Raw genomic sequence first — 21,854 nt, forward strand, 5'->3', positions numbered from 1 at the left:
CGGGATCGGTTGACTCAGGTGGTGCTCTCTTCTTTTGCGTTGCTGCTCAGCTCGCCTGCATATCGTTGGACCGGCTTCTTCCACGATTTGCTGTTTGCTGCGCTGCATGTTCTCCCGGCGTCTTCATCTTCTTCGCATCTTTAGCTCTTCTCCCATTGGAGATAGCTGGCGCGAAGCTCTTCCGACCACAGCCGAGCTTCCACTGCAGCTGCAATTGGCCCGACGCTCCTCCGAGCTTTCCCAAGTTGGTCCGAGGCTTAACCCACATGCAGGACGCCTGTTGCGCAAGGGCGGGATCTAGTGTTAGCACACTAAAAAGTGGACCTCTAAGGAATACTATCCACTTTACTTGGTTTATTTGGGAGAAGGAAAAGGGCGAAAAACCTTTATTAAAGATAGTATTCTTGTCTGCCTGAGTGGAGCCTTCAGTCCAGGGATCCTTGTGCCGCCGCGATCCTGCAGGCCTGCTAGGGTAGTGTCGCTGGTCTAGAGGATTTGTGGTGGTCAGAGCAGTCTCAAAAAGAAAGGCTCTCAGGGCATCGCGTCGTTGTTCCACCGCTATCTTATTGGCACGCTCGATGGGCCGGCGTTGTACGGTTGGCTCCGTGCTTGACAGGGCATCTTCCCAAGTGTAAAAGGGGGGGGGGGGGGGGGGGTTATGGGTGAGACACCGCTGGGTGGTGTTGTGCAGGACTAAAGGGAATGGTACAGTTTAGTTCGGCGTTGTTGGCAGCTGGGGAATTGGCCTGGGGTGTGGAAGAACAAGTATTTGTAATACAGGTTAAGATGCATTCGGCATCGGTCAGCGTTTGGTGTGGTGGTGCCATTGTTCTATGTTTGGCTTGGTTTTATAGGGTTTAACGTCCCAAAGCGACTCAGGCGCATTGTCTGGACCTCTCGTCACGCCTCCCTTTCCGGACGTGAGAGCGCGCAGGCGCCCTCTGTGTCTGCTTCCTGCTCCGCTCCTGTCGACAGCGCCCGGGAGGTTGCTGCTCGGGTGAGCGCCTGCGCGCTATCGTTGCCGGAAAGAAAGGCGTGACCAGGGGCGCAGACGGTGCGCACGGTGGGGAATACGTCAGGATTGATTGGTGAGAGTGCACGGGCAGTCTGCAAAGATAAAGTGCTCTACACGAAGGCACGACACGCAGCTTGACAGTCTGTATGTATAGCTTATGCCGGACTTTCGTGGAGTACGTCATGATTGCGCCATATGGTTTACAGAAGCGAGTGCTCCCGCTATGGCGGTCTCCTCAGCCATCGTGCTCAAGTTCGTGCCCCGAACGGAGCTCATAATCTGAATGTAGCCAGTGGCATTTGTAACGGCTAGTCCCATAGCATCTGTGTTGGACGGGTATTTCGCCGGGCCGACATATTTGACGTTTTCCTCAGAGCAATAATGGCGGAGGAGCACCTTGACTCTGGGTGTCCTACGGTCGGCGTGGAGCTCGGCGTGCATGTTCTTTGGGACTGGCGCGGACTCTGAGTTTAGCTGCGAGTTTGGGCGGGATGGCGTGGTACCTCTGCTGCAACGCAGTGGTCGGCTTCGTGTTGCCTAGTCGACGTAGAAGGGTCCGGCCTATTCTTTTGTCACGGAGATGGGTGAGCTGGCCGGGCTTTCGGGCTTCCACAAGTTCTTCTGCCGTGTTGTTTAGGCCCAGCTTGAGATCACGCCCATAGTATTGGGCGTAATCTGAGTGTCCTTTTTGGCAGCCAGGTGAAGAATGTCGCCCCCCTCCCCCCTAAAAAACAAAAAACAAAAAACCTCGGCATCACGACAAAACACAAAGCAATGATGAATAGTTTCTGGCTGCTGACACAAGCGACAGTTTACAGACCATGGTACAAAAGTCTCTTTTTCAAGAAACCACGTTTTGACGGGCAAGGTTGAAATGGGAAGTTTGAAAAAGAAAGTCTTTGTGGCCGCTTGAGCACAAATTCGTTGCACCCGCTTTAGAAACGAAGTGTCTCGACGTATAGGTTCCCATTGAGAGCACCCCACAAAAATCGCAGAAATTCTATGCATTGCCTGTACGTTTTTCTTTGCAAAATGCAACACCTGCATGACGTAGATAAAATTCGAAACCAAGATGTTGCAAACTTGTGCCCGTGCAAAAAGAAACAGTTCCCTATCCAACCAAGTCTGTGTTTATCGCCTAACTAACGAGATCAGAGAATCCCAGTGATGCCCTCTATTACGATACTGATACAAGGGAACCCCCATATACTGTAAATCTTCAGAGTCTCTCACCTGATGCCGCAAAAAGCTTGCTTTTGCATCCCAGCGACCCACCCAGAACCGGTTTGATTTATCAATGTTAAGCGAAGGACCCGAACTATCACAAAACTGCCCAGTTACAGGCAAACCTCGAACACACTCTTTATCAGAACAGAAAAGGGTAAGGTCATCAGCATAAGTCAAAATCTTAATTTGAAATTGCGATACTGAGAAGCCGCGAATTGTTGTGTTCTTGATGATACTTCGACATATCGGCTCAAGATACCATATTCATATCGCACGTTCTGTGTTAGAGACAGTGTCAGATGAAGTCAGTCAAGCGGCTGCTATTCACATTGATCTGGCAAAAGCTTTCAATGAATCAATCAATTTTATTTCCTTAAAGACCCCTTTTCAGGGGCATTACATAAGGGGTGGGTACAACGTTTGGTGAGACAAAGTAATCATGCGTTATGATGACAAAAAGGTGTTAGCTCTGCGTGCGAGGTTCGCGGGACAGGTTATTGTTGCAATGCCAGCGGGAAGGCCATTCCAGTCCGCGGCGGTGCGTGAAAAAAATGAAGCTGCCAAGAGTGCCGCCGCGGTGGCTCAGTGGCTATGGTGCTCGGCTGCTGGCCCGAAAGACGCGGGTTCGATCCCGGCCGCGGCGGCTGGATTTCTTTGGAGGAGAAATTCGAGGCCCGTGTACTGTGCGATGTCAGTGCACGTTAAAGAACCCCAGGTGGTCGAAATTTCCGCAGCCCTCCACTACGGCGTCTCTCATAGCCTTAGTCGCTTTGGGACGTTAAACCCCATAAACCAACCAACCAAGCTGCGAAGATGACTGTGCGTGCACGTGGACGACTGATCTGGAGTTGATGGAGAGTGCGGTGAGATATGCGTGCCGGAGGGACCATGTAGGGTGCAGTTCGTAGATGGCTGTAAAATACCTTGTGAAATAAGAAAAGACTGGCTGTGCGGCGGCGCAGCTCGAGTGGCTGTATGCCTAAAAGCAATTTCAGATGCGTAACACTCGTGCTGTAATGATATGAAGAATGAATAAATCTGACTGCGCGGTTTTGCAAAACTTCTATTGCGTTGGTTACACTGTAAAAACTAGCCGTCACTTTGACGGTCATCGTTTTGTCAGTTTTGACGGGTCCTCGGCGTCATTCGGAAAAGATGGTGTCTTCGCCGTGAATCAGGGGGAGAGGGCAGCGCAACGAGGAGCGCAAAAAAATAAACAAAATTCTCGGCCTTCTGATTAGCTCTTCTTTGCAAACGTCATACGACCGATGACCTATCGCGATGCGGTCGGGTTTGGCGCGGCGCGGACTCTGCTACGTGCGAAGCTTTTTTGGCCTCCTCCTCGTGCGATCTTGGCGTGGTCGGTGTTTGCGGGCCATGTTGCGGGCCTTGCTTTTTTTCGTGTCCTCGCGCCATTTTGTTTTTCCGCGTTGGTGAGAAGACGGCGAGGCTTGGATTCATGGAAGCGGCTGCTGTCTCAAGCCAAGTGCGCCTGATTACGGTAGGTGTACTGCATGTTTACTATATTTGCTTACATTTTCCTTTCGGTACGTGTATGACACAAGCTCGGAGAGTCTCGTTCGAGCCGTCGCGGCGTGCACACCGCGGTGGCCGTCGTGCGTGAGCACGTCGTGGATTCGTCTCGCGCTGTGCTCGCCCGCTTTCCTACACAAGCGTTACCATCTCTGCAAACTTTCTTCTGTGCGTTCCTTGTGAGCCCGCTCCTTCCTAACGCGAAAGGTGGCCTTGTATGTTTCTACACACAGGTGGAGGGAACACGCGAGCCCGTTGCGGTGCGAGCCGATCGCGCGCTTGTGGCTGTTGTAAACGACGCTGTCGCGCGGCTGGCAAGATGTGGCGTGACAGCTATCACCCCATAGTGCTCCTTCGGTGCGTATTCGGCTTTCGAATTAAATCGGCCTCACTGTTTGTAAAACTCTTACTGTTCCAAAAGTATAGCACGCACTCATCATCTTGCTCAAGACGTGGCCTGCATCCAGTTTTTAGAACAGCCGCAGGGGCTCGATTGACCCGCATCGCGATGATCCCGCGTGTTCGCTGCCGTATTGGTTCTACCTGTAGTAGGTGCGTTCGCCTTTCCCTTCGTTTTTTGCCGGGACATCTCGAGCACGCCTGTATCGTTTACGTGCGCGCTCTGCCGCGCCTATTTCGTCTGTCCGGAACTGTTCTGCAGCTCTTCGGTCGGCTGTACTCGCCCCGGCTCCTAACGCTGCGAGGCGGCGGCGGGCGGCCCGCTGGTTGTTGTATGTTCCTGCTGCACTGGCCGTAGTTTGGCGTGATAACTCCGAAGTCCGGTGCACCTGCAGCAAGCTGTGATAGCTTCGTGCAAGCGGACCCCGATTTTCTAGAACGAGCACCTTGCTAGGAATAAATATTCGAAAACAAAAGATCAGGCCAGACCAAGAGCCTTCGCTGTCCTATAACCTTAAGGGTGAACCGAGTATAATCTCTGTCTTTCCTATGGCACAAAGCTTGCCGTATGCGTAGTTTGTGTTAGTCTTGAAATTACACAACAAAACTTTTAATAGTATTACGTGCTAGTAATTTTGTTCCCATGCAGGCTCAGGTGTGAGCGACATCCACCTACTTGCCCTTGCAGTTGACAGGGAGGAGTGCATTTCCAAAACCAGTCTGGACAAGGCAGTGGGACTCCTTCTTGGAGCCTTTCTTGGTTTCAACATCTGGTATCCACCCAGCAGCCCTCTCACTATGGAACGTTTGCAGAGGTAAATGAGTGTGAAATAATTAGAAAGACCCTTTCTATAAAGGTTGGTTGGAATTTCAGGACCAGTAAAAAATTTATTCAAATAATATGCATGACTTAAAATCGAGTACTTCTTTGAACGAAGAAGCTTAGCTGACCTCTGGTCAGCTTCCTTGGCTTTGTGGTCTCATATAGGGTGCTGCAATACAAGGTGCGGGACTGAAATCTTTTCTTTCAGGGATTTCTGGTTTATGCACTTGTGAGTAATCTTATAACTTGGCAGCCCTTAGCACAGCAAGCTGGCACTATTCATATCGTGCATCATCGCTTACAATGTTTATCAAATTTGTTACATGTTATTTCGTGTTCTAACAAAAAAGAAACAGCGAAAACTGAGACACAGGCCAATGAGAAGGTACACACACTACCGCCAAACTTACAGCTGATTTATTTTTGCAAGCGCATATGCAGATGAAACACTCAAGCCCAGTTGTCATTCTACTCCTGATAAAAAGCGCCACTCTTTTTCTGTGACAAGGACAGAGAACCACTTATTCTTTTTTATAATTTGTTAGAAGTGTTTCAAGCTGTTCTTGCTAATGCCTGGACTTACCCCTGCTAATAATGTTCGTGCTGTGAAACAGGCGAGCATTTGCTACTGTCCTTCACATGCAAAGCAAGGTTGCTGCCGGTGCCTGCTTCCAACTTCGTGCCGTGTTCTCTGCGACGTTCATTCGGGCATTGCCGAGTCTGCCTGATGTATACTTTCCCACTGGACATATGGATTTAATACACAACCCTCATTACACACATTATGGACTCCAATTGGTGGTTGGTCTTGCAGGCTGAAAACACAAACTTGATACCAAAATTTTCGGACACGCTTTCAACCCATGGGAAATTTTATGGATGTGTGGGACAAGAAACACTCAGGTGATCCTGTTCTTCGATAAAATTTCCCATGGGCTGAAAAGAGCATCCGAAAAATTTGGTGTCAACATGGTGTTTTCAGCCCCTCATGAGCTATCTGGTCTTTTCACCCGCATCTCTGGCTGTGCAGAGAACGAGCATGCAAGACCAACCACCAAACAAGGTTCACAAAGTGTGCGGTGGTAGTTGTGTATTCAACCCCATGTGCTGTGGGAAAGTATACATCGAGCAGGCTGGGCAATGCCTGAATGAATGCCTCAGGAAACACATTGCATGTGAGCACAGGGAGCAACCTGGCATTGTATGTGAGGGACTGTAGCAAATGTTTGCCTCTGTTTCACCGCACGAACATTACTAGCAGGTGGAAGTCCTTGCACGAGCGAGGACTGGTTGAAGCATTTTTAATCAAAAAGAATGAGAGGTCCTGCATAAGCGAGCCATTTATCCTTAGCATAGAGAAAGAGTGCCGCTTTTTGCCGGGGATGGAAAGATGATCGAACTTGATTTTTGTCATTTGCATGGGCGCTTGAGCGATAAAAAATTGCTTCAAGTATGTGGATGAGCCGAAAATGAATCATTTGTAAGTCCGCCAAAAGTGTGTGGCTTCTTCTAGTCCTGTGCCACGGTTTTCAGGACATTGCAGAAAACACCTGGTATAATTGTTTATGTAATTCAAAATATCTTGGGTCATCTATGCTGCTCACTCAGGCTTGAAGCAAGTAATGCGTAACTCTATCAGTACATGTGTTGTACACCTTGTGATGGTCACAAGTGCTTTCCTCCAGAATGATGCATTGATCCGCCAGAGTTGTCCAGTTGAAAGGAATGCTTCTGATACCTTCCACTTCCAGACCGGCCTTCCCAAGACTGCCTAGATTGGTTTATGTGCCGTTGCCTGCTGATCAAAGCTTTGCCTTGAGGAAATGTGATGTGTACCTCTCTTTGACAAATTAAAGTACAATAACTATGTTGCTTTCAAGTGGTAAATGTAAAGGTAACGTCGTGTATATAGCCTGAATGGTTACATTTACAAAAGGGTGATGCAATAAGGGAACAAGACAGTGCACCTTTCGAACTACAGTAAAAATTTTCCACCAGGTGCGATATATTACAGTGGTGGGCTGTCGTCGCAACTTGACAAAGGCCATGCCTTGCACGCCAGTTTAAAGAGTCAGGTTAAAATTCATTGTTGTGCATGACAGTTGAAACACAACACAGTTCATATATGGAAGTTGGACAGATGTGTTATCTCCCTTTTATAGAAAAGAGAATTATGTTTTGATTTCATTTACAAGTATTTAATGATGGCAACAAATTTGTTCCTTGTCATTTTTTGTCTTGGTGTGGCCCTTTTCTCATTGCCTCATATTGTACAATTTTGTACATATTCTTTGTGTATCATCATTGTATCTAACCTGGATATATGTTATTTTCTGTTTTTCAGATGCCATGGTCCATGGATGTTATTGGGGGAAGCACCTAATGTGATATAGGAGCTGCAAGTTTTGACGCCTATTTTTGTATTTCGGCAAGTAACAAAGCACTTATGAGCAATAAATACCTTCAAAGGATATCAATTTTTGCAGCATCTTTCATAAGATATTGCATAATTCAAACAACTTTAGCTTCAGAAACTAACAAAAGATACAAGCGATCTTGTAGACTTCCAGTATTCTGGGTACCCTTGATCAAGGAAGGAGCAAGAGAAAGTTCAAACAACGGACAGAAACAACAGTTTAGATCGTGTCAAGAATGATGACCATCAGCTCGACCTTGCTTAGGCCTGTAGCAATACACACAAATATGGACCGTAACTGTACAGAATTATAGGTTGACTGTGCAGAAAACACACCAGGCTGTCGTATTAATCTGTGTGTGCTCGAGATTGACAAAGAAAATTTTTAAGTATAGACAAATTTCTGCTTGTGTGTTTTCATCTTTAAAATAATGCGTAACACATTAGAACAAATGGATCACCACATGGTATTTAGCTGCAACCGCTACAGATAATCCAGTTTCTTGGTACTATTTTGGTTGCATGAGCCAATTGGTTGCTGTGATGTGTAGAAGTTGTTTAGGTCGCGTGAGGCATGAAAAAAAATATAATTGCTGATACGTCATTTGTTCTCATATCTTCGTGAATAAACACTATGTGTCAGCCATTATAGTGTAGTTTGATTCATGCCTCACGTGGAATAATCCAAATACATGTCGCATGTATTGCTTGGCTGGTGAAACCGAAAGACATCAAGAAATGAACTTGTAAATTGTGGTTATGCACGGATCGTCATGCGTTGATCTATGCATTCTAATGTGTAACACATCGTTTGCAACAAGATTCGAAACTTAAATTTGGTGTCTGTTATTCCGTATTGATTCCACACTTTACATGAAAAGACCTCCGGCTGTCATACTGACGACATAAATGCATTTCAGGTTGACAAAAACACTGTATAATGAATAGACGCCATGCCGTCATTGACAGCGAACTGTTTAAATGACGCCATACTGTAATATGAAAAGACATGAGGCCGTCATTTTGACGGCTCAGTTGTATTCCTAGTTGACAAGCACAACGTCAAAATGATCAAAAACACCGTCATTTGGAAATGACGGCCGGCTGTCATTTTGACGGTTAGATGCTTGGAAATAGAGCTGCCAAGATATTTACCGTCATTTTGACGGATTTTTTTTTACAGTGTAGATAAGCTTGATGTGGATGCCAAATGGGTGATGCGTATTCTAATTTCGATTTCACAAGTGCTTCGTAAGCTAATAACCTAACATGCATGGGCGCATCGTGGAGATGATGTTTTAGAAAACCAAGGGATTTGTTAGCTGAAGAAATGATGTTAGTTATATGCGTTTTCAAGGAGAGGTCAGCGCACAAGGTTACACCTAAATATTTGTATGATTCTACTGGCAGCACGGGAACGGAGTCTATGTGATAGAACGGCAGGAGCGGGTTACGGCGGCGATTAAAAGAGAGTACGTTGCATTTGTGAGGGTTAAGCTCCATTAGCCAAATTTTACACCAATCCCGAATCTTGTTAAGGTTGTTTTGGAGAGATAATTGATCAGAATTGTTATTAACTGCTTCATAAATAACACAATCGTCAGCAAACATGCGAATTTTACAGGACACATGCGAGGGCAAATCATTTATGTATATTAAAAACAAAAGGGGACCTAGTACGGAATCTTGAGGGACGCCAGATGTTACAGGAAGGAAGCTGGAATTGTGTTCATTTACAAAGACGGACTGAGTGCGGTTAGTTAGGAATTCTTTAATCCATGCAACAACATTAGGATCGATATTAAGGTTACATAACTTGTACAACAGGCGTTTGTGGGGAACTTTATCGAAAGCTTTTTTAAAATCAAGAAATATAGCGTCAGTTTGCAGGTTAAGATCTAGGTTGGCATGCAAGTCATGAATAAAAAGGGCTAGTTGAGTGTCGCAAGAAAAGCCTTTCCGGAACCCGTGCTGCGCAGGATGAAAAAAATTGTTCGAATCCAAGAAGGCAATGATATGGGAGAATATGACGTGTTCCATTAGCTTGCAAGGCACGCTTGTTAAAGAAATGGGGTGATAATTTAATGGAGAATTTGTGTTACCGGATTTGAAGACTGGAATGACCTTCCCACTTTTCCAGTCACGAGGAAGTTGGCCAGAAGAGAGTGACTGCTGGAATAGCAAACATAAGTAACTGGCACTGGTGAGTTTCGTATTCTTAAGAAATTTGGCGTTGACATTATCGAAACCGGCCGATGATGAAAATTTCATTTGATCGATTAGTGACAGAATTCCCGACGGGTTAAATTCAACAGGTGACATAACATTATAAATAAAAGTGTTTGGCACAGAAAAGGGGGTATCGTATTCATTAGTGAACACTGACTGAAATGCAACATTGAACATGTGAGCACACTCTGCATGACTAAGCACGTCTCCCGCTTCATTTGTGACACTGATATCGCCTTTGTGTTTTGGGTTGATGGTGTCCCAGAATTTTCGGCGATTAGTGTGTAGTATTCTGGGCAAGTCTTTGTTAAAAAAGGAACGTTTGGCGTTCCGAGCAGATGAATTATATGCATTTTCAGCTGCGTAATACTTGTCCCAGGCCGCCTGGTTAGTTTTTGCTTTGGCTGCGCGAAAAAGACGCTTCTTTCTATTCTCCAAACGTTTTATCGTTTTAGTGAACCATGGTTTCTGTGAATTCTCTCGGAAGGTGAACTTAGGAATGAACTGATCAGTTAGTTCAGTAATTTTCTTCTTAAATGTAGTCCAATTTTCTTCGATAGACCGAATATGAAAATTAGTTCGGAAAGATTGAAAGAAAGCGTCCAGTTCACGATTAATCTCTGCGTAGTCACCCTTATCGTACAAACGGATCGTCTTTTTAAAAGTTTGGTTCCGAAGCGGAGTTAAGGCTATATCGGTATGAATTACTTCGTGATCGCTTATTCCAGGAAGAATCGTGACTGACCTAACACTTTCGGGATGACTGACGAGTAGTAGGTCTAAGATGTTAGCGCTCGTTTGTGTTATTCTTGTTGGTGCCGAGATAACTTGAGTAAGGCCAAAGTTCAGGCACACTTCTATGAAATTTTTGGCTTCCACCTTGCCTGATGCTGAAGCAGTGTTAGTACTCCATTCAATATCCGGGAAACTAAAATCACCAAAGAGAAGTATATGCGACTTTTGATATTTAGCAGTAAGTTCACACAGCAAGTTATTAAGTTTCTCTGAAAAGTCCGGAGTACAATGCGGGGGCCTGTAACAAACAGCGAGAAGAACCGACTGAGGAGGACAACGGCAGAAAAGCCACATTATTTCTACATCAGACGAAATGGAAATGATTGAAAATGGTAAATCATTAGAAAAACCAATGAGCACTCCTCCGCCACGAGACCCCTGACGGTCCTAACGAAAAAGCTTAAAGTTAGATAAGTCTGCCAGTACCTCATTGTCTTCAATTTCGCTAGTCAGCCACGTTTCAGTTAGTACGAAGATGTTGCTATTGGACGAACGAACAAGACTCGAGATTTCTTCCCGCGGGTTCGATCCCGGCCGCGGCGGCTGAATTTCTTTGGAGGAGAAATTCGAGGCCCGTGTACTGTGCGATGTCAGTGCACGTTAAAGAACCCCAGGTGGTCGAAATTTTCGGAGCCCTCCACTACGGCGTCTCTCGTAGCCTTAGTCGCTTTGGGACGTTAAACCCCATAAAACCAATCTTCCCGCTTAGAAATGAAACTGCGGACATTAGTGAAAAGTACGGAAAAAGAAAGAGTAGACTGAGGTGATTGCCGGGACGCGGGCGTGGGGTGAGGCTGTGGGGTGCTTTTTCTAGATGGCTGCTATGATATTTCTTTAACAGTTTCCGAGGATTCGTCATAAACGTACCGTGCGCTTTAGATAAGGTGCGCCGTGATTTTTTGTTTACAGCATTAGAGAGTGCAAATATTGGTGATATCTTGCTTAAAGGCATTGAACTATCTTATAAAGCAGCCACTGCAAGGATAATTGTTAATCAGAAGTTTATGAAACCTATTTCATATAAAACGTCTGTTCTACAGGGATGCCCGCTACCGCTATCGGCAGCACTTGTGCTGTCGTCACTACGTCTACGCCCTTGTCCTTGTGGTGCCACAGCATTATGAATTCGTACCAATCTGTCCAATTCTCAACCCTTTTGACCATTCCGCCTTTGTTATTCGCTTTATATCTTGAGCGCCTATGACCACTGAATAACTTTTTTCATTATTGCCTTCAAAGGTCCGGTGTTGCGTTGCAAGAAACTGCTGGCCTGTGGGCCCGCGAGCTCCGGAAACTTTGTGTGTCGCGAGCGTTCCGACCCATACTCGGCATCGCAGAGTGCCGGCCTCGTCGCGGACTCGGGTCTCATGTTCGGCGTTCGAAAACGCGAACGTAAAAGCCGAGGGACGCGAACACTTGGACACGGCGTTCGAAAACACGACCGTCAGCGCCCAGGGACGATTCCTCCCGAGAACGCGCTGCCTGGTCTCCTGGGCACGGCGTTCGAGGGAACAGAGTGAACACACGGGAGCCAACGAGGGGAGTCTTCCTCCAGCAGCGGAAGAGAGCAGCTGCTCGGGGAGCCAGTCTGTACCTTCCAAGGGCCTGGGGCCCATTTTTCTTTTGGGTCAGATTCTTTTAATAAAGACCCATTTCCCAGCCTTCACCGACTCCACAGCCCGTACCTCGCAACACCGGGCATACAATGCAATACAGATCAGGTGCTTATTTATAAAATTACAACACACTAAGCTGGCACTGAACATCCGAACGATTTCATCATCGCAGCTTCTGCCCTTCATTACTTCATGGACTGTTAACGTTCGTTGGACTTGGTGAAAGGAATGCCTTGTGAGAAATATAAATGAAAATAAAACAAACAAACAAATTATTCATGCCATACCAGCACATAGCCTTGAAGAAACGCGCAGGTGTTCATGAGTTATGTCTCCGCCGTAAAGTTGCATGTTTATCACTTTTTCACAAACTGTATGAGCACTGAGCATTTCACAATGACTTCTTTGGTTGGCCTTCTTCCATTTTAGACCGACGCTATCATCCCTTTAAAGTTAAGCAAATGTCATGCCACACATTTACCTATTCCCATTCATTCATTTCAGTGCATTGACTCTTTTTTCCTCGTATTTTTATTAATGATGATTCACGTTGTTTAATTTTAATGTTGTAGTTTCAATAAAGTTGTGTATAGGGTGTATAGCAGGGAATAAATTTTCACTGTCTGCTGCTCCGTTCATTTTTCTCATTTGTTTTTGTTTATTTTGTTTTTGATTTTCGCGGGAATGATGAATTATTACAACTGAGTATTTTATTCCAATGTCCTATAATTTAGTTTCGTTTGTTTTGTGTTTTGTTTGTAGTTTATTTTCCATTTTTTCATCGACTGCCTGTACCTCCTCCCCATGTAATGCCCTCATCCGGGAGGTCCTTCAGGGGCATTTTGAATAAATATATAATAAAAAATAATACGTATGCGAAGTTATTTACAAAGAAGACCTCAGGTCGCTGAAGGTACCCATCGACGCTGTGGTGTCATACCATTAAGTCGGAGCTTAACTGTTCCCCGAACTTTTATAAACCGATAAGAGTGCAGCATGACCACGGTATAGTCATGCTGCACTCTTATAGGTATAGTAAAGAAACTCAAGCTTCACTGTCGTATCTTGAGAACTACGGCTTGTTGCAGCGTTGCTCCTCGAAATAAAAGGAATGCGTCAGCTGATGCGTATGACGCAACCGGCGATATTACCTCACTAACCCGCGTATGGAAATTTGCCTGACCTTTGTAGTGCTTACAAAGTAGACAGCAAGTGTTCAGCAAGTTCATGAGAATGAAGGCGAAAAGTCTCATTTCTGCTGGCAACAATCTCACCTTCAAATAGCTTTGAAGGGGTGTTGTTTTTGCCATAACGCTGAGCCTGTCTCCGTGTCCCTTCTGCCACCGAGTAGGCAAAAGCGCAACATACATGTCGTCTTTTTGTCAAACACGATCGTGGGAAGATAGAGTACTGATTGGGGCCAACGACACTGACGTCGTGTCTTCCTAGTTTTTCTCTTTTCTCAGGGCACTGCCGGTTGAGCCATCGCAGCAGGCCCGAAGGATGACTCGATGCATTCTAAAAATCTGCGACACGCTTCTTTTTTTTTTTACTTTGGAGTATCGATGAAATACACTAAAAATGTGTATTTTGGCTAATAAAATGTTTCACGCATCACCTAACTGAAACTACAAACTGTGGCATGCCCCTGGGCGGATCGAATTTTCGTGCGCTTTCACTTGCACGAAAGACGATTCTTTATATCTGATAGGGAAGTTCTGATTACAATGAGAAGTGATAACCACGTTTCGTTTATTTATGCCAGCACCAGCACGTGCACTTGCTCTTCCAAGCATTTTCACCACTTTCTCAAGTTCTTGCAGCTGAGTCGGTTTCGCACTAGAGCGGTTCATGCAGCTTTGTATTCTTGTATGCTAGTGTTCCCACGTATGCCTTTGTAAGCACATTGTTGCTTGCAGTTGTTCATTTTTTTAGCTTTATTTTTGCCATCGTTAGTTTAATCGCGGCCACGGAAGAACTGGCTGTTTCAAAACCGAACTACACGTCATATCTTCTGCCAAATAATATCATAACTCAGGATTCGAGTCTGGGTTCGAATGAGTTGGGCAAAGGTTCAAATGTCACTGTGTGAGGGGGTCTTGAAAACGTTGCACAGAGGGCAACCTTTTATCGGTGCCTGAAGCACCATATATAAAAAAGAGACGTCAAGCAGCGGCTCGCGCTGGGGGGATGTGCGGATTGTTCTGCAGTTGTGTTATACTACTGCCCTCATTCAAGGCGCCTGCGTTCACGGGGTTTTTCCGTTCGCTATTTCTGGCTGACCACCTGTGGGCCGTATGGTCGAAAAACGCAAGTTAGCCAGCGGTATTCCTTGTGAGAAGTGCAGCGCATGGCGCTCTCGCAGCGTCTATAGCGGAATATTGTCAGGCTGGCATCAGAAACCACCGCCTTTCTCAAGACAGACTCCTGGACCGGTTTATTTGCTGTCTTGCACTGCGTTATTTGGAGGTCGAACAACTGCTCAGACTGCCACAATCAGAGTAAACTGAATAAGAATTAAAGGACAGCTGCAGCACTTTTTTGAAAATTTCACGATATTCAAGGATACAAATCTGCATAGGCTGTGGGTAAAGCATGCCAAGTGTTTTTGCACTAGCATTTAAAATAGTAACGAAATCGACGATTTAATTTTGCTCATCTCCTCAATGCACCGGAGGAGTGCAGAAAAACTTAGCGTGACGTCATAGGAGGTATGATTTTAAATTACCGCTGTCATCAGCCACACCCTGCCCTGACGCGTTAGACGCTGCCAAACAACTCTCGGCAGGGTTCGCCTTCGGTGACGTTGGTTTTTTTCCTTCAAAGCAGGCGTTTGTGTGTTGGAAATGCACCGATACCTTCGATGACGTCATCATGCGCCCCCCTACTTGGTGTTGTGCGCTGCTGAGAAGCTTGAAGGGCGTCCAGATTTTAATCGGCGATTACTTCACTATTTCAAGTGCTAGGCGAAAAAGACTTCGCATGCTCTACCTGCAAGTTTCACACATTCGACCCTCTTAAGCTCGTTGATTTCTAAAACCTATGCAGTTTCCCTTTAAGCCAAGCTGCACTTACGGAGTAATTTCGCAGTTCCCCTCGATAAGTGCTTTGTTCGAGTTGTCAGGGTTTCCCATCAGCTGCTCTAGACTGAGACGTTGCGTAATTTGTTGAAATGGGCAAGTGAGGGGTCTCACATGCTCAGCACGAACTGGACACTAAGAACAAATATTTTCCGCCATATCCAAATCAGATCAAATTAAATTATCTTTAGTTAGCACTTTCTTTCTCCCTACAAGCTATAGGAAAAAATAATGCTACAGCACCCTTTACATTGAATTCAAGAATTAGCAACTACTATTTGCCTAGTGTTTCATAGCTTTCAGTTAAGGCCTCTGGAGAGCAAGGTACCAGTGCACGTGTCTTTCGATTTCCTCAATTTGAAAGGCACGAGTTGCTGCATTACTGGCAAAGATATATATTATAATACTTAGAAGAAAACGATGAATGCCTAGGACCAGGACGCTTGACATTCACCCTGTTTGCTTGTAAACAGACGTAGCAGCCTGCATGCTACGCAGCGCCACCGATGGCGGCGACGGCATGCGCTTCCCGAGCGCTTCTCTCACTGAGCATTCGAAGACTGCGGCGCACCCGGTCGTCAGTCATATACGTTTCATTATCTCCTCTGGCGCTAAGGATACCCGTTGCGGAGGCCTCGCACATTTGGTCCCGCGCAAGCAGACACCGCGCTCGTGTCCTTCAGAGCTGGGCTTTCGAAATTCGTCCCGTGGTTCAAGGATGGCAGCCGACGGTGTGCCAATTATTGAACTGACAGCTCTGCAGACTGACTTGGTGGTAGACGCCAGGCTGGAGGGAGCTCTTCACGCCTACTATACGGTGAGTGCGCGTGACTCGTCGGCGAATAGAACAAATATCTGGCAGAATGAAAGCATATTGGTGTGGAACTGTTTGCATGAAAACTAACCTAAGCGAATTTTTTCTTCGACCGAAATGAAGAAAGCAGTGGGTTTATGTTGTTGATGCATGCATAGAGCCAATTGTATTTTTTCGTGCTTGACCGAAGGCCCAGCGGTTGTGCTTACGTCAATGCAAATTGTATTGCTTTTTGCTTGGTCAGTGCAGCTCCTTTGCGTGAAAACTTTTGTTGTCGCTGTTTACTGTGACCATCGTCCTTATTTGAAAACTTTAAAAGGGCGCAAACACAAACGACCACAAAGTACTTTGTGGTCGTTTGTGTTTGCGCCCTTTTAAAGTTTTCAAATATGAACCAACTTGCCCAAAAAGAAGTGTTAATGAAGCATCGTCCTTAAATGCGATTCCGTAAAGAAATAATGGTGCACAGAAATTCTGACACTTCTTTTTATTCAAAGTCCAAATATTCAAGGCCCAAAGCGCCGTTCGTCTACTTTCATTGCAATCTCTCCATTCTCACCGGGAGTACTCCAGTGCTGACATCGTGATCAGATTTATTGTGCAGTGCACTGTATGGGAATTACTACATGTGCTTACGGGAACCCGATTTCCGCGTTTCTTTCCCTAATACGGCTGGCACCTTTACTCGCTAAGTGTGATCACGAGTCTGGTACGCCCCTACGCCTCGCTGAGAAGCGACACCCCCGTCCCACTTAGCACTTCATTCTTGCCGCTAACTGAGCTACTGCTTCCTTGTTTTACCGGCTTTCTTTTTGTTCGAGTGCATAGTGGCATAACATCTGGATGTTTGTTTCTAGAAAAAGCAGTTTTAATTATAAATTTCAGCGTGAGAAGTTCTAATGATTGGCAAAATTTCCTACAGATGACGCTTCCACACTGCAAATTCCTGCCGCTTAGATTTAACTGAGGTCGGCCTCGGGTGCTGATGTGTATATAGTCAGCTTGCTCACTCAAAGTACTTTTGCTGCAATAAGGGGATTCCAATACAGCATAAGCGCACAAAATTAATACTCATTCTAACCGCTGTTTTCCCGCATAAGTTAGGTGCTTTAGAAAGCAAGATAGTAGACGTTTGTGCAACACTGCTGCATGCAAATCATGACCCAGTAACTCTGGACGTAGCAGTTACAGAAATCCACATATACCACAGCACCTTGTAAACGCCAGGAGCTGAACCGACATGCAGAGTCGCGCGGATCAGTTGCAAAGAATGTTGTTAAGAAAGCAAGTTTAGTTAATCCGAGTTAGGTTTTTTTTTCTAGCTACAAAATTCACGTTCTGCGAAAGAAAGGAAAAGGCTTTCCAATCATGCCCATGATGTTTCCAGGATGGTGAATTCTGGCCAGAAATTTACAGGTAGGAAATGTCTGAAAGGCTTCGTACATGTCGCGAAAGAGTGAAAATGAATAGGAGAAATGGCAAGTATGCACATCCTCTTCAGTGCAGAAAAGGCACGGGGCACAAATCTGGTTTGTGGCCAATGTTAATGTCGATCACACCGGTTGATCGAAGAGCAAAATCCACTTCCGACCTCGACCTCTGTAGCCAAGCTAAACGGCAAATAAATGTACACCTCTAGAGGCTAGGAAGCAGCGCTGAAGGCAGTTCTGTACATCATTGGATCCTCATAAGCCGCTGTCGAGTATTATGGTTCCAGGAGCTTTACCAAGGCCGCACTGAAGTAGAGGTAACGGTTCTTCAAAATGGTTGCGGGAACGACTCACGCAACATCACGCAGTTGGAAGCTTTTTGTGCCACCTTCACAAAATGACCACTACTGCTTGCTCGTCTTCATGCCTGAATAAGACTCTGCTCTAGCCTTGTGTAGGCACCCATCTACGCATTTTCCTGATGTAATTTCTTACTCAACGCTCTTTCACCTTGGTATGGATGTTCGATGAGCGCTGCTCAATTATTTCAATGAAATATGGGTTTCCGGTAATGTTCACTTGAAGGTCAGTCGCCTTGTTGCACTTTTGAAGCCTGGAAAGCCACCTTAGGAGCTTACCTCATATCGGTCAATTGCCCTCGCCAACTGTGTTGGAAACGTTATGGGGCGAATGCTGCTGGCGAGGCTTGAAATGTTTCTAGAGAGGATTTCCCTTTATCCGGACATTTAACCGAGTTGCGGGCACGGTCTTTGATCGAAAGTGTCATCGACCTCATCGCAAACGTAGAATATGAAAAACGCCGCCGCAGACTCATAGCCGCTGTCTCCCGGGACATTAAGGGGCTCACGACAACGACCTTAATGACGCCGTTCTTGGTGCTCTTGACGACTTGAGCGTTGACGGCCGGCTTTACCTATGGATTGTGACAGCGGCTGCCTAGTTTACTTGACCTACACCTGATGAACTAGTAGAGCTGGCGAAGTTAATAAATAAGCTCTAGGTAGCCGACATCAGGAAGTTTAACATGGAGAAAATCGAGCATGCTCTAAAGGGCGGAAGTTGCCTAAAAGTAGTGAAGAGAAAACTAGGTATAGGTATAAACCTGTTGGGTGCGATAAGAGACAAAGAGGGCAATGTCATTAGCAATATGGTAAAGATAGTTAAAGTAGCCGAAGAGTTTTACACAATTCTATGCAGCAGCGATTGCAATAAGAATGTTACTGAAAGAGGCAGGAGAGCACAGCAATGGAACATCCCGCCAGTAACGAAGCAATAAGTAAAGAAAGCCTTAGGAGCAATACAAAAGGGGAAAGCAGCTGATGAGGATCGGATAACAGGAGATTTTTTGAAGGATAGAAGAGAGATTCTGCTCGAAAAACTAGCCACCCTCTATACGCAATGCCTTGTGACCTCAAGCGTACCTAGAGCCTGGAAAAACGCTAACATTGTCTTAATTTATAAGAAAGGAGACATCAAGGACTTGAAGAATTACAGACCGATCAGTTTATTGTCTGTAGCGTACAAGGTCTTTACTAAGGTAATCGCTAATAGAGTCAGGACGACCTTAGACTTCAATCAACCAAATGATCAGGCAGGCTTTCGTTAAGGATACTCGACAATAGACCACATTCCCGATATCAATCAGGTGATAGAGAAATGCGCAGAATATAACCAGCCCCTATGTATAGCGTTCATTGATCACGAGAATGCATTCGACTCAGTAGAAACCTCAGCAGTCATACATGCATTGTGGAATCAATATGTAGAAGTGTGTTATGGGAAAATATTGGCAGATATATATAAAGATTGCACAGCTACCATAGCTCTTCATAAAGTCAGCAATAAAATTCCAATAGGGAAAGGTCATGGTAGAGAGAGGGTGCGGTAGATGGTCCTTGGCGATCACAAAATGAACAAGGGAGGGGAAAACCTCAGTTTGCTAGAGCCAACGTTTCGACAAGGGGACTTGTCTTCGTCTGGGCAAAGCGTTCATCATCGGCAGGGATTATATAGGGCCTTCGCTCCGAGGAGGAAGGCCCCGGGGGTGGGGAAGGAAAGTGGTGTGGGAGGGGATGCGTGTCAGGAAGGGGAGGGAGGTGAATCATCATTCGCTAGGCTACAATAGTGCAACAACCTATATCCGGGTGGTATGCAATGAACAAAGGGCTTTGAAGGGGCTGCGACGGGAGGGGGGGGGAAGCGCTGGGTGAACCTGCAAAACTCAGATAAAAGGATTAGTCAGTGTGGTACAGGGACATGATAACAAGGGAAAAAAAAAAAAAAAAAAAAAAAAAAGGGGGGGGGGGGGGGGCTGGCACTGGAAGGAGAAAGGAAGGGGGGCATTTCCCAGGAAGGACTAGGCAGGGGGGGGGGGGGAATGGCTCGTGTTCAGAGAAAGCCAAAAAGTGGGGGCAGAGGGGGTAACAGGAGTGTCTTGGTTTCCGAGAACTGGTAGCAGGGGATTAGGAGAAAAAGAAAAAAAAAAAAAGAGAGAAAAAAAAAAAAAGAGGTGAACAAAGGAAGAGGGTGACAAGGCCGGAAATGGGGTGGAAGATATGACTTGGGAAGGGTGCAAGGAGCGACAATATACTTATGTGAGGTTCTAGGAAATAGTCTGACCACGTGCAAGACATTTGTTAATTTAAAATTATGCTGAACCTGGAATGTACCTGAGAGATTCCAGGTTTCCTCTGGACATGTTGATCCCTGTTGGTTGCAGTGTTTTAAATTTGTGGATTAGGAATGCTTCTCTGTATTTTCTGTCCCTAGTCGATTTGAAGCCTGACTGAAGAATGAACAATTTGAGTTCGTCGAATTTGTGATGGCGTTGATTAAAATGGGTCGACACTGCCTTCTGTTCATTCCGGGTTGTGTCAGCCCGGTGCCCGTTTAATCTGGCACTCATTGTTTGTCCGGTTTCTCCGATATATTGTTTCTGGCAGTAGGAGCACTGGAGCATGTAGATAATATTGGACGATGTGCAGTCAAAACTGGTCTTTATATCGAAACTGAAATCGCTTGCTGTACTTTTAATCGTAGTGTCCCTTTGTAAATGTTTGCATGTCTTGCATCTGGGTCGAGAGCATGAAGTTACTGTCGGTGGTGGTTTCTTACCGAGCCTAGCATGCACCAGGATGTCCCTCAGGTTTGTGTTGCGTCTGTATGTTACCCTTGGTGCGTCGGGAAATATTTTCTTGAGACGGTCGTTACCAGTTAAAATGGGGTGGTATTTCCGCAGGATATTGTTTATGTTTGGAAGCGCGTTTGAGTATTTCGTTATAAGTGCAGGAGGTCGTTGACTGTTAGCTTTTGTTCGTTTTTTAAGAACTACATCTCGTTTCAAAGTGGTTGCTCGTTGGAACGCATTATTAAGGGTTGTCTGTGGATGGTTTCTGGTGATTAGTGTGTTTTTTAGCGAGTGGAGGTGTTTCAGGTAGTCATCGTCGTCGCTACATATTCTTCTTAGTCTCGTTGCCTGTCCTACGAATATACCTTGTTTGCAGTGTCTTGGATGATGGCTAGTGAAATCTAAGTATTGTTGTCGGTCAGTAGGCTTCCTGTAAAGTGTGGTTTTGAGCTTGCTATTTTCTAAATGGACAGTGGTGTCAAGGAAATTGACTTGCGTTTTCGAGGAGTTGAAGGTGAATTTAATGCTGGGGTGGAATGAATTGAAATGTGTGACGAATGCCTTCAGGGTCTCAGCCCCGTGCTCCCATATCATGAAAATATCGTCTATGTACCGCAGGTATATGAGTGGTTTTTTTAGAAATGAATTTAGAAGTTTAGATTCTAGTAGCCCCATAAAAATGTTCGCGTAGGTGGGTGCGAAGGGAGTGCCCATGCTTGTTCCAAATACTTGAAGGTAGTAAGAAGAATTGAATTCAAAGTAGTTGAGTGTTAGTACCAATTCAAGTAGCGTGAGGTACACTTCAGTTTCGTGCGGGTGAGGACTTTGAGTTAGAATTTTTAAGAGTGCGTCGATACCTTCATCAATGGGAATATTTGTGTACAAAGCGCAACACTGCAACCAACACTGCAACCAACAGGGATCAACATGTCCAGAGGAAACCTGGAATCTCTCAGGTACATTCCAGGTTCAGCATAATTTTAAATTAACAAATGTCTTGCACGTGGTCAGACTATTTCCTAGAACCTCACATAAGTATATTGTCGCTCCTTGCACCCTTCCCAAGTCATATCTTCCACCCCATTTCCGGCCTTGTCACCCTCTTCCTTTGTTCACCTCTTTTTTTTTTTCTCTCTTTTTTTTTTCTTTTTCTCCTAATCCCCTGCTACCAGTTCTCGGAAACCAAGACACTCCTGTTACCCCCTCTGCCCCCACTTTTTGGCTTTCTCTGAACACGAGCCATTCCCCCCCCCCCCCTGCCTAGTCCTTCCTGGGAAATGCCCCCCTTCCTTTCTCCTTCCAGTGCCAGCCCCCCCCCCCCCCCCTTTT

General features: G+C 45.6%; 1 protein-coding gene across 1 annotated transcript in view; it reads left to right on the plus strand.

Moving 5' to 3' along the window:
* Nucleotides 1-15,614: 15,614 nt before the first annotated feature.
* LOC149339929 (uncharacterized) overlaps nt 15,615-21,854 on the plus strand; it is a 42,896-nt gene continuing 36,656 nt past the window's right edge. Inside the window, exon 1 of the mRNA XM_089548637.1 lies at nt 15,615-15,950. Coding sequence (XP_089404763.1) covers nt 15,621-15,950 — 330 coding nt within the window. The 5' untranslated portion in view covers nt 15,615-15,620. The remainder of the gene's footprint in view (nt 15,951-21,854) is intronic.

The sequence above is a fragment of the Amblyomma mixtum genome, chromosome 6 (assembly GCF_055824585.1).
Source record: "Amblyomma mixtum isolate Tamu chromosome 6, ASM5582458v1, whole genome shotgun sequence".
NCBI lineage: Eukaryota > Metazoa > Arthropoda > Arachnida > Ixodida > Ixodidae > Amblyomma > Amblyomma mixtum.